This window comes from Grammomys surdaster, unplaced genomic scaffold (assembly GCF_004785775.1).
Source record: "Grammomys surdaster isolate TR1022 unplaced genomic scaffold, NIH_TR_1.0 64, whole genome shotgun sequence".
In the NCBI taxonomy this organism is placed as follows: domain Eukaryota; kingdom Metazoa; phylum Chordata; class Mammalia; order Rodentia; family Muridae; genus Grammomys; species Grammomys surdaster.
In genome coordinates, this window is record NW_021604566.1 from 4,776,693 (window position 1) to 4,789,733 (window position 13,041).

The window sequence follows — 13,041 nt, forward strand, 5'->3', positions numbered from 1 at the left end:
CCCACCACATGAATCCATGAAAGATACTGAACACACTCCACAGCTCAGAGAAGGCTCCATTTTAATACTTGGGAAAGACAATGCTGAATCTGGAATGCAGAGAAAACAGTGCTTAGGATTCCAACCGGGGGTTTTAAATGCTAATGACTCGTAAGACAATGAAGAACCCATTTCAGAAGCATACCAAGTTGTTTAAAAGGCACCAGATGGAGAAAGGGGATAAAACACAAGTATTGCTGTGATGCTGGGTTTTGCTCCTTCTCTTTCCCTGACTGGAGCCTGCAGAGGAAGAAAAATAAGTTAACAGTACTCGCCTCTTGCATCCTGGAGTCTTGCTTTAGAAACCCTCGGCATCCTTTTACAACGTTCCATCTAAATTTTTCATCTACCTCCATGACTCTGGAATGCTATGCTTCTGATCACTGTGGTGTAGGGCCTGAGCTCACGATGACAATATAAGACAATTCCAACTCTATAAAATAAAAGGACTGGTTAGCGTCCAACAGAACTGGTTGACCCAGAGAGCTTTAAAGGGTTCTTGAGTCCCTTTTAGTCATGGAAAGTCACCTTAAATCAGAACCAGATGTAAATTACTAAATGAACCTTAAGTTCCTAATTGGAGACACAGTCGGGCTGTAAGACATTTAGCAAATTACAAACAAAATGTTCTTGTTTACATTACGTTAAATGGCTTTAAAGCTGCAGCCAAGAGCTAAATAAACATGCTGTTATGCTAAAAATGGAGTGGAAAGCCTATTCGGATTTGGTGTATTGGGGGAAACCGCAGCCCACGGGTGCCTGGAGAGTGTATTTCTGTAAATGCTAGTCCTGTCGTGGAAGAAGAGAGTGGATTTACCTCAAGATGCACAGCCTAATGAGCAGACATCACTTGCCGGGAACATGTTTGAATACTGTAGCATATGCCTTCTTTCGGGATGCATAATTCATATCCAAGGATATTAGCCCCGGCAGTTCAGCTCAATAGCAGCACCTCATTATTTTATCTCTCAGTATTTACTCCTATGTTTGACGCCTCATGAAATTACTGTTAATGTGTTTATATAAGGGCAGATCCGACACAAGTGGGAAGAGTGTCATTTCCTCCTTCTTCCTGCTGCTGTTTCTTCTTCCCTGGTAGAAGGGACAACTGTAAATAGTTAATTTGCTTCAATTATGAGCCTGTCCTGCTAAATTAGAAGCAGCAGGGATATGAAGAGCCAGAATTATACTTAGGAAGCAGCTGACAAATCCTCTGAGCCCATGGAATCCAATCATTCACTCCTCATTGGTGCTCAGACACCCACTACATAAATGCTGCTGGGGATTTTGCTCCTTATCTTAGGACAAAATTTGTATTTTATGTCAACCATACTTAAGGTTAACAAAAACGCTGCCACACTATAGCATTTGAACATGTGTGAGTTTATCTTAACAATTTACATCTAAACATCGTGTGTTTCCTACTCTCTAAAAGATAAAGCATATCTGCAGTTGTTCATGCAGAAGCCTCAGGCCTATGCTCAAGTACACAAAGCAGCACTTATACACACACACACACACCACAGGCACGCATGCATCCCGCATACACACATATGCATATACACACACATGCACACACATGTATAGAGGAAGAGGGTATGAATTTGATAGGGGGGTGTCAGGAAGGACACAGGAGGATAGCGGGAGTATGGGGGGGGGATAGGTATGATGAAGATAGATTGTACTCATATATGATACACTCAGAAACAGACAAGAAGATGATAAAAAGTAAGCATTCGAAAAATTGCAACATTCAAATTATATGAAAAAAAATTTAATTCGCAAAAAATAATAAAGACTAGAGCATGTAAGCAAAGTTTATATTCATAGAAATTTGCAAATATGCAATTAAAGTATAACTTGAAATGTTAAGCATATGTTACTTCTAAAGTCAGGTATTTATATATACATACACGTGTTAATACAGCAATGAGAGTGTTTCATTGCACCATAGATATAAACATGTATAATTCAGGTGTGTGAATATTTATATATTATACACAGTAAGAGTTAATTCATTTAAACGTTTCCATAGCTTGGATGAGGGGATAACTCCCGTTGACATTCACTCCATTCAAGTCTGTCACAACTCTTCATTTGTACATATGTTTGGGATAAGTTACATATCTATCAAATTCTCTATTTCCATTATGTGTGTTTTAATTTAGAAGATGCAATTTACAAATTTATCCTTAAAATCCATGCTAATGCTGATTCATAAAATGTGAATCCCCATTCCAAGGATTTTTTTTCTTTGAGAACATAAAATGATTTTTTTAATTGGATATTTTCTTTATTTACATTTCAAATGTTATCCCCTTTCCCAGTTTCCACCCCAGAAATCCCCTATTCTATTCCCCCTCCCCCTGCTTCTATGAGGATGTTCTCCCACCCACTCCTGCCTCCCCACCCTTGCATTCCCCTACCCTGGGTCATTGAGCCTTTACAGGACCAAGGGCCTCTCCTCCCATTGATGCCCAACCAAGCCATCCTCTGCTACATAAGCAGCTGGACCCAAGATACAATTCACAGACCACATGAAGCTCAAGAAGAAGGAAGACCAAAGTGGGAATGCTTCAGTCCTTCTTATAAGGGGGAACAAAATACTCACGGGAGGAAATATGGAGACAAAGTGTGGAGCAGAGACTGAAGGAAAGGCCATCCAGAGACTGCCACACCTGGGAATCCATTCCACGTACAGTCGCCAAACCCTGACACTATTGTGGATGCCAAGAAGTGCTTGCTGACAGAAGCCTGGTATAGTTGTCTCCTGAGAGGCTCTGCTAGAGCCTAACAAATACAGAGGCGGATGCCCGCAGCCAACCATTGGACTGAGCAAGGGGTCTCCAAGGATTTCTAATCAATAAATACTGCCATGGGGTTCACAACACTGCTTCTATTGATATGGACAACCTGGACAACAGTGCTTTTGTCCGATTATACAGCCTAATACCATTGCAGCTACTATAATGTGTAAGCACACCATTATGTCAACACCATGACAGTGCCACCTGCCAACACATTTCTCAGAATACTGTCCTATCGGATATCTGACTGTGTGTCCTGAGCACCTACTATGTATCAGACACTGGTCTGAATGCTGGACCAGACCTTGCAAATATGAATTTCAAGAAGCATCTGAGGGCATTTTCGTATCTAAGGGGAGCCAATGAGCAAACACAAATGAATCTTTGATACCATATTACTTTGATTCACTCCCAATTCTGCCATACAGTATTGTTTATGATGTCTGTGTTTTCTATTCTGTGAAACAGGAGGAAAACCACCAAGACAATACTCTTTTAGGAGGAACTATAAAAGAAAGTGCCTGATGATGACAATGGCAGGAGGCATGCAGCCAAAGCATGATTTTGCTGCTATTTGGTGTCTGTACCTCTCATGCCTCATGCTACATTAGGTGCATAGGAGTCAGCCTGTTAGTTAAGGGTAATTAATTAACAACATGGTACCTAGTGAGTCGTCTTCATTTAATAAATCAGTAGATATGTCTTGTAGCCATTTCTACAGCCAAGCCACATGTTTCTGGCCCCTAGTAGCCAGGAACAGATGGCATCAACATGGCCAAAACCGTTCAGCTATATCAAACAGTCTTTAAAAGGAATCTATAGCAAGATTTCTGTCATATCATGTAATGTTTTCAGTCCTCGAGACACAACCTTATAAACTCTTTCCAGTTAGAATGTTCTTATAAAGATGCTGAGCAAGTTACACAAAATAAATAGGTAGCCATATTTAAGGACCAAGTTGCATGTAAAATACTGACACATTTTCTCCAATTGACCTAAAGGACATCATCCCTGAAAGTGAGTATACGCATGAAGTTTCTAAAGAGGTATCTCCAGGATTGTGATGAAGTTATTCTTCCTCATACATAATTCTGTTGCTAATCATTTTCTATAAATAAGAAATGGTAGTGGAAAAAAATACATTTGTGCTTAACCAAAAAGGAAAGTACCTTGTCAGTTTTTAAATGGGGTTTGAATAGAATTCAGAATAAGAAGGATTTTGCATCTTTTCTTCTTATGACTGTAACAACTGTTGAAGTAAACTGGCTAGAGATTACAATCCAGAGCCAGGGAGAAGAAAGGAAGAGAGATTTATCAAGTATTTTTAAGATATTGCTTTTCTCCATGAGCTGGGTGAATTGTTTGGAGAAGAATGCAAAGATGAATTGACAGATTGCATTAGAATTTTTATTCTGGTGAAGTGTGTCATAGTCACTGACATTGAAGTGCTGATTTTAATTAGGGATTATAGGCCTACAAAAACACGTGTACTCAGTGGTATTTAGAGCATTCAGTGAATCACAAGATCACATGAATAGGATTTTCATCCTCCGGAACTGCTATCTGATGTCTGTCTATGTGTGTTTCGGATTAGCTGTTATATATGTTTTAGTTTAACCAACGAGATGCGAACCTTAGATAGGAAATGGTGGCTTTCTTGGAATAACAAACCACAGCGTATAACTATGTTAAGGAAGGATGAATTCAAAAAGTGTTTAGATGAGCTGGGGAAATGATAAATGATATATTATGATTTTTAAATCCTCTTCTGGCCAACATTGTACTTTATTTCAAACAGCTGTGGCCCATTTGGAAGCCATTTTGTCGCTCAGCAGAACACTAATATTTACTGTATGAATCACATACCTTTAAAATATTTGTCTTTCCTGAGAGAAACTATGTCTTTCCCAAATTTAACTTTGACATAAATCAGACACATCCTAACAGGCCAGGTTCATGTGTTTGATCCCACAACCCCTTTGGTTTCTGCAAATAAAGGGCTTTCTCCATTTATAACTTGAAGTTTTGAAACATCTTTTAGGGGGCATTTTACCAGTTATCTTAAAATGTCTCTTCTAAAGTAAGAATTTGCCCTATTTCTGTTACATGTGGAATTCTTATATATGAATATCATTCTCCTTGGGCACTTCCATTAATATAGGATTCAAACCGCATCCTAGTCCAGTTTTAAAGAGCAGCATCAGAGAGGCATACCCAGTGTGTAGATTTGGAACCATTAGGTAGTTCTCAAAGGTGGAGGGTCTAATCATTGCTGGGCAGACAACCTCATTCTGATCTGAGCTACCCTCCTTTAAACACAATTACAGAAATATAGCTCCTGAAATGACCCCCCTTTGAATTCTCCCTCTGAACATCTGCAGCTGTTTGGGAACGTGTGGACCCATCAATCCACATAATGTGAAGTGATGAGTTTACTCTTCCCTAAAGTGGTGTTTAGGCACTTACACAATGATCCCAACATAGCCGATCATCAATAGCCAATGGGGAGCCATTTGTGAAACAGGGATGTCTGAATGCTAGTCAGGTATCCCATAACAGCATCGATCCTGGGATGGAACCAGGCCTTATGTTCAGCATGAAGGGTGGGAGTTACTCACCTCCCCCTCCTAGTTGTTAATCAACACATTGCAGGAATGTTAACACTTTGTGTGGTGTTTACTGCCAGCAGCCCAACAAAGGGTAACAACATACTTATATGTTGCTGTTTTCAATAGAAACACAATTTTAAAAAGACAGGAAATGCTAGAATCAGGCCATCTTACCTTTGCTACTTAAGAAACAATGCATTGGGCAAGGCTAGAGGCCAATATGTATTATAAGCCCCTCTAAAAGCTAAATGAACCCTAACTAATGGAAAGTACAGCACAGCATGTTAATTAAAATCATGATATAATTATTTAGGACACTTTGAAGTGTCAAAGATTTTATTTACTAAAATAAAAAAAATTACTAAATATTTTTTCAAATTTTTCTAAGATGTCAGCATGTATAGGAGAAAATACCTCTTAATATCATTTGTGTGTGTGTGTGTGTGTGTGTGTATGTGTGTATGATGCATACATGCACATGGATATATAATTATATATGCCCCCTATGTGTGCATATAAAAATCAGAGGAAAACTTTGGGTCTCTTCCTCTTTCACTCTCTCCCTCATTGCCTTGGCAAGGTCTTTCTGAAAAGGAAGCTTGCCATTTATGCTAGGCTGGCTGGCCAGCAAGCTCAGCCCTCTGGATCCCCTTGTCTCTAGCTCATGATGGGTAGGGTCACACGTTGAGCAATTTGCATGGATCCTGGGAATTCAAAAACAAGCTCTCATAGTTGTATGTATGCACTCTTACCACAGAGCTACCGCTCCAGCTCCTCTTCGAATCACTTTAAGGTAATAAGAGGAAAGTGTGTGCTTACAGTCATTATTTCCAAATTATGACATGGAGAAATGGGCCCAAGGCAAAACTAGTTAAGAGTAATCTTTCTCACAGGAAAAATAAAGGAATAAATCAATAGAGATCAGAAGCACTTTTTTTCTAAATGCAGCTGAACCAGTATGGATCATAATGTTTAAAGTGAAAGCTTTGAAAACTCAATAGAACCATCATTTGTATTCTCATGAGAATTTCAACAGAAAATTCTGGGTTCCAATTGATAGTCCTGTAAATCTATGACACTTGTGCTTCAATCAAAAGATTTTTTTTTTATTAAGAACAACAAAACTCCTAAATAAGATCTCTAATTTTCTTTGGTTTTCTATTTAGTAAAGGTAATAGGCTGATCAAACGATAATATTGCACTGATTGAGTCTTTGCCTTAATTAGTTTTTACTCTATAAAATTCTAGCTAGCTGCGAAAGTCAATGCTACATGCCTCTTTAAAAAGGAGTAATAACATTCATGTCATAGGTCCTGTTATACTAGGTTAGTAGTTTGTTTACCTGGAGATCTGTTAGAGTTAAATATTCATGAGTAAATAATATTTCTCATATCCAGAGTTTCAGAATTGTATTCTGGGCTCAGCAAACCACTGTCACTAGAAAGTGAACATTGCCCTCTGTTGCCAACTGTCAGGCTTTAGACACAGTCCTACTTAACTGCCCAAACATATGCTACATCACTTCTCAATATTAAACCTGACTCTTGCTAATAGTCACAGCAGGGCAAATGCATTGCCATTTCCACAGTAAATGCTGAAGAGCATTTTGTTCATTTGGGCCTATTTTAAAAGACTGCAAAACTTTGGAACCTTGAAAACGCAGCCTCAGGGCAAAAGGTAAACCTGTCTGTGCCCCAGCTTACCCTCACTTCTGCCCTGCTCCTTCCTCTGTTTAAGTGGCCTACAGTGGCCTCTGGTGCACAGGAGCTGGTCACTTGTCAAATTCCAGTGGGTTTCCTCTGCTTTTACTTTTGTTTTCAAGCCTCTGTCAGTGTCCATTGCAGAAAAATTTTTATTAGGGCACCATGGCTGTAGTCCATGTTTCTGTTGGAATGGACATAACACGCAGGTCATAAAATGTGGCAGGCTGTGTCTGTGGCCACTTGCTATCCCCATTCCAGTCTCAAGGGTACCTTTGCCCGCCGCTGCTGACTCCCAAATCCTTGGAGATATAGCCTAGAAGCTCTTAAAATTGTGACAAACCCACAAATATCAATGCCTGTCTGTTGATCTTCATACCAGATAAGATGCGTCATCCTTGAATTTCATCTCAGTTTTGTGTTTCACATGGACCACAGATATTAGAATATTACTGTACTGTTCAGTGTCTGCCTTCTGTATAAATGGGAACATCTTATTCTTGGGTGAGACTTTTCAGAAAGCCTTCATTTATGCTGTCAATACTCCCATATTCAAACCCTTTTGTACACATTCTGAAAAACGCAAAATGTTACAATGTTCATTCTTTTCCAACAGTCTATTTTCATTCTTCTTTCAAACCTGTATTATGAAGCAAACCTACTCTTTGAGAGCTATGTATTATTACATAATTATCCATATGTGTGAATGATTACCATTCTATCTTGGCTGTCCCTTAAAACAAAAGCAGATACATGGTCTAATTTGAGACTTTCTGTTGCTGTCACAGGTCTATAAGAAGAAAACCGAGGCAGCAAAAAAGGAATACCTGAAGCAGTTGGCAGCATACAGAGCCAGCCTTGTATCCAAGGTAACATGCAATTGTTTGGTACTGCGACAGACTGTGGCCATCTTATGCAGACTTTGATGGTCATTTAAAAGCATAAACGATCATGTTAGCATTTCTACCTCATTTTCTTTGTGTTGTAGAGATATTTGCTCATCACTGGAAAACCAGAGTCATATCTAGTGCCTTATGTAAGACACTGTCTACCTGTGGATTGTTGTTGGTTTGTAGTCCAACACAGCACATTCTTAGTCAGGAGCTGACTCCAGTGTGACCCTTATCTTCCTTCCACTTCATGGGTCTTTCCTGAGGAGATTCTACCCACTTCAAGTTCTGGTCCCCTTATATTGGCATCAGGATATAGAATCCCTTCATTGTGTTTTTAAATGAATATACTGAAAAATATTTTGTGCTTCAGAATATCTTATATTAGTCCTTGCTTATTATATACACTAAAGAGTTGACTCTGGTTTCATGTTACTAAAATCACTGCCCGTCATGAAGTTCTCAGGAGGGTGATTGCAGAGCAGAAGGATTATATCTAGAAGGACTCCACATAGCAGCTTGTCCAACTCAGATTGCGATTACTTTGTTCATTATGGCCACAGGCTCTGGGTTTCATTGCATTCATCCACAAAAAGTGCTTTCTTTTCACATCTACAAATATCCATTTCTGTTCTAACAATGCTTTTAAACGTATACACATTAGGTTTTTGGATAAACAAAAATACATCCTGAACATGTTGGTGCACGGAGGGGAAAAGAAGGCAAAGGACAAGTACATATGATTGTATTGCAGGAAAATTACTGTTTACAATGTAAGATTATTTTTTTCTTTCTTACTGTCTCATTCCACATCCCCACTACCTTTCAACTTGTTTATATCTTTACCTGCGCTCACATTTCAGTATACATGCAGAATTTAAAGAACACTCAGGAAATTTTAACAAAGCCCCTATCACATGTAGGATCCATCCCAGCATTAGCAAGACAGACTGTAGCAAACTCCTATCTCCCAAATATGAGAGAATTTAGCTGGAGTGCTTTTCCATGAGAGAAAATCAACAAGGAGGTGTCAGTCTTGATACAAAGCCCTCTGGGCTAATGACATGCAGATTGCCACCATGATGCCTCAGTATTGACTAAGCCTTCACTTCCAAAGCATGCATCACCAGATTTGCGATTAGCTGCAGCTTTACTCCCTGTTCAGTCTCCAAGCTGCAACCCTCAGTACATGGCAATTTCTATAAATGCTGCAAATTGCCATTTCTACATTTAAGAAACCAAGCACATTTTTTACAGCTTACTCTGACATTTTTTTTTCTCCTCTTTAGCAGCAGGAATTTTGCTGGAGCTGTTGAATCTCTATTTATGTATGGTTCTCTAAGATGTGTATACAAATTGAAGAAAAGTTTCAGTCTCCATGGGTCAGAGAGATACCCCTGCAACCCTACATACATAGCCTTCTCCACAACTATAGGAAATTCACAGCCTACCTCCCAGAATGCGTGGCACCAAATGTAAAAAGCTAATGCTTTTCCAGTTTAATTATGGCAAGGCAAAGAAAGACTATACAGATTTAAACACGTTTTTCCATGTTATAAGCCTGTACTTTATTATAAATTTAAAGTGACAAAGTAATTATAATTCCAAGAATCTACCATGTTCCAGCTAAGCTATACTCTTTTTGGTTGTTGTTTGCTAATTCATGGATTTGTTGGCAAATTTTTTTGATCATGTGAATGTAGTCCTATGCCAAGCAGAAAGGAGATAGAAGACAACAAGTAACTGGACTCTTCCAATAAAAACCATGTTTCAGTCATGGACAGCCACTAATAGAAGCATGGGCTAATAAGTGATTGAAGTTTATAAAACACAAGGCTACATAGTAAAGACTTGGCTAGCCTGATTAGCAGAGGCCTCATGGAAAGTGTGGTATTGAAGTTGAGGGCAAGAGAAGACTTGACCTTACAGACCCCAAAGGCCCGAAGGGAAGGGAAGACAGGAGCTCAGAGGGCAGACCTGAGTGATTAGAGGGGCTGCGAATGGATACCATATGGGAGAGAGAAAGGAACTGGGATTTTTTTCCTCAGGGCAAGGGGATGGGGGCTGAATGAATGGGCATCGGTAGGGAACTGAGATTTAGAAGAGCTCACTTTATGAGAGAGCACTCTCTTAATCTACATGCTTTATTCTGTGAAATGGGTTTAATTACACAAGAAGGAGATGACTAGTGTCATGACAGCATTGTTTTTGTTTGGCTCTTGTCTTTCTCTGGACCATGTTACTCAAGGACATAAACATAGTACTTGCCTACATCTTTCAAGTCCCTGGTGTTATGGCATAACATACCATTCTCTCTCTCTCTCTCTCTCTCTCTCTCTCTCTCTCTCTCTCTCCCCCCAAGGTCATTCCACCCAGAAATCACTGTGTAAGCCTTACATCTGCTTTCTTGGGTCCTTGCCAGCCCCTTCATGTCACGTCTCCAGAAATCCACACTTAGCCAGGTTGTTCTGTTCAGTGCCTGCATTTCTCCTGCATTCCTGTGCTGATAGATCTCCTTCACTTGTGGTCATGACATAGTCTGCTACTGCATTGCACATGGTTTCTACTTCAGGCCCTAATATACATCAGCCCAGGCCTGCAGGACCCTGCTCCCTGTCAGGCTCACTGAAAGGTGCTGAAAGACAAACACGGATAGGCAGGTCTCTGTGGAATGTTTCTTGATATACAGATGCCTTGGAGCTATTCTCTACAATTGGGTGCTTCTAACAGAACATAATCAAAAATAGAAACCCCGTGAATCTGATTTGTGGCAACAGCACTCTTTAGACTTCAGGATACCTGTATGACATGGAATATAATCCACATGTTACTTAATGTGGCCCCAGGCTTGAGTGAAATTGAAATCTACCCCTAAGAAAAAAGGCCAAAAATAGTAGTGACTATTCTCACCTCTGAACTTCAAAATGACCATCCTAATGCATCCTTGGAATTTCCCCCCAATGATGACATAGAAATGGCTCCCTGCTGCTGAGTGGCCCCTGCATGAGCCATTCCTCTAGGTAGACACTTCTACAGGATCCTGTTGAACATCACAACCCCTTGCTTTTGTAGGGCTGATTTATATTCCAGCTTACCACTTCCTGCACGTTTACCTTCAGACAGTTACTCAGATGTTCTAAGGGTTAGCTCACTCCAGTAGTAAGCAGAGAACACAGAACCTTTTGAATAAACTTTCCAGAATAAAATAAAGAAATCTGGATAATTTATGTTACAGTTGAGGACAGTGTGTTAAATGAAATAAGTCGGTGCCATAAAGGCCAAGTCCTGGACAATCCCACTTATAGTTTAAGTATAGTATAGTAAAATAGTCATACCCATAGGCTTAAAAAGTAGATCAGTGGTTGCTAGCATCTGGGAGAGAAAGGGGGATTGCTAACACACACACATAAAGGTCCAGCTAGGAAAATGAATTAGCTATACCAGTAGTGCACAGTGGCTTTTTATCTACTTTAAAAACTGTGTGAAAAGGAAAGATTTGTGTTAAGTGTTCTTACCACGATAAAGTAACTTTCAATTTAAAACTCAGCTGCATGGTTTAGGATGTTGAGCAAAGAATATTCTTAGTCAATGTAAAGGATTCATAATTACATTTTAGTATTATTGGTAGGTACCAACAGGAGTAGAAAGGGAACCGTTGTGTGGTTGAAAAGATAGCTGAGTCATAGTTTCAATTTGTTTGCAAAGTTACCTGTTTATAAAGATACTCTAGAGGTGAGGAAAAAGTAACATTAATTTTAATTCAATTATTTGAATTTAAATATTTAAAACATTTTAATATTTTTTCTATTAGTTCCATCCCATTAAGAGATTAAAATGTTCTAAATATAAACAAAAACACATTTGTCTAAGTCGGCTTCTTAACTGAAGTAGCCTCCCTAAATCCTGTGAAGAAGACCATGAAGAGAGTGGAGTTGTTCTAGCTTGGGCAGTGTTGTTCACTATGAAAGGTCATATTGAGTTGGGCTATTAAATACAGCTTAAGGAAATATAGTTTTTCCATAGACTAAGAAATTCCTAGACATGAGTCTAAATCATTATGTTGAAAGCAATAGAGAAAACTTTAAAGCAATGAAAGTGGTTTCATTTCACCACATAGACCAGGATTTATATTCCCCAAATGAGTGTTGCATTCAAAGAAGTCACCTTGGGAGGCCCGAAACTCATTTTTTTATTACTCCCGGAGTTTAAGAGATTTTTTTGAAACTCCTGTTTAGAACTGCAGTCAGGAAAAGTTTATGAGCCACTCTAGAAAATCAATCTTGTTACACTATTTTCACATATCATTCTTTGCTCCAAACATTACCAAGATAGAACCCACAGCTCTGGCTTCAACTTACTATTAGCTAGCTCTAAAAATTGAATCACCATCAAAAGGCAAAAAAGTTGTGTGAGGATACATAAAATGGTGTCCACCTGACTCTGAAGAGAATTCCAACAGAGAAGTTCCCAGATATTTCCTGTGACAGCAGCCATATTGGATGAGATGCCAGATACCAGCTCAGGAGAAAGCCTTTGGGTGCCTGTGTCATAGTAAGGAAGAGTAGTTAGTTAGTTGCTTGAAACCACCCATCAAATGTATGCTATTATTTTTTCTAAAAGGGGTGTTAGGGGTGCTATTGCTATAATGAAAAACCACAACCAAAAGCAATGTGGAGAGGAAAACGTTTATTAGGCTTGCATATCCAAAGACAGGAGCTGGTGCAAAGGCCACAGAGGGGTGCTGCTCACTGACTTGTATCACCTGGCTTGCTAAGCTTGCTTTGTCATAGAACCAAGGACCACCAGTCCACAACGGTCTGGGTCCTCCTACTTAAATCACTACTTAAGAAAATGCCCTACAGGTTTGCAATAGCCCTGTCTTATAGAGGCATTATCTTAACTAGGGCTCCCTCTTCTCCAAGGACTTTAGCTTGTGTGAAGTTGGCAAAAAAAACTAGACTACACAAAGGGTGTGTCAGTGTGTGTGTGTGTGTGT

At 39.4% G+C, this 13,041-nt stretch overlaps 1 protein-coding gene across 1 annotated transcript in view; it reads left to right on the forward strand.

The window, feature by feature from the left end:
• Window positions 1-13,041, forward strand: part of Tox (thymocyte selection associated high mobility group box) — a 299,289-nt gene that overhangs the window by 266,726 nt on the left and 19,522 nt on the right. Inside the window, exon 7 of the mRNA XM_028769243.1 lies at window positions 7,944-8,024. Within this exon, the coding sequence (XP_028625076.1) occupies window positions 7,944-8,024 (81 nt within the window). The remainder of the gene's footprint in view (window positions 1-7,943; window positions 8,025-13,041) is intronic.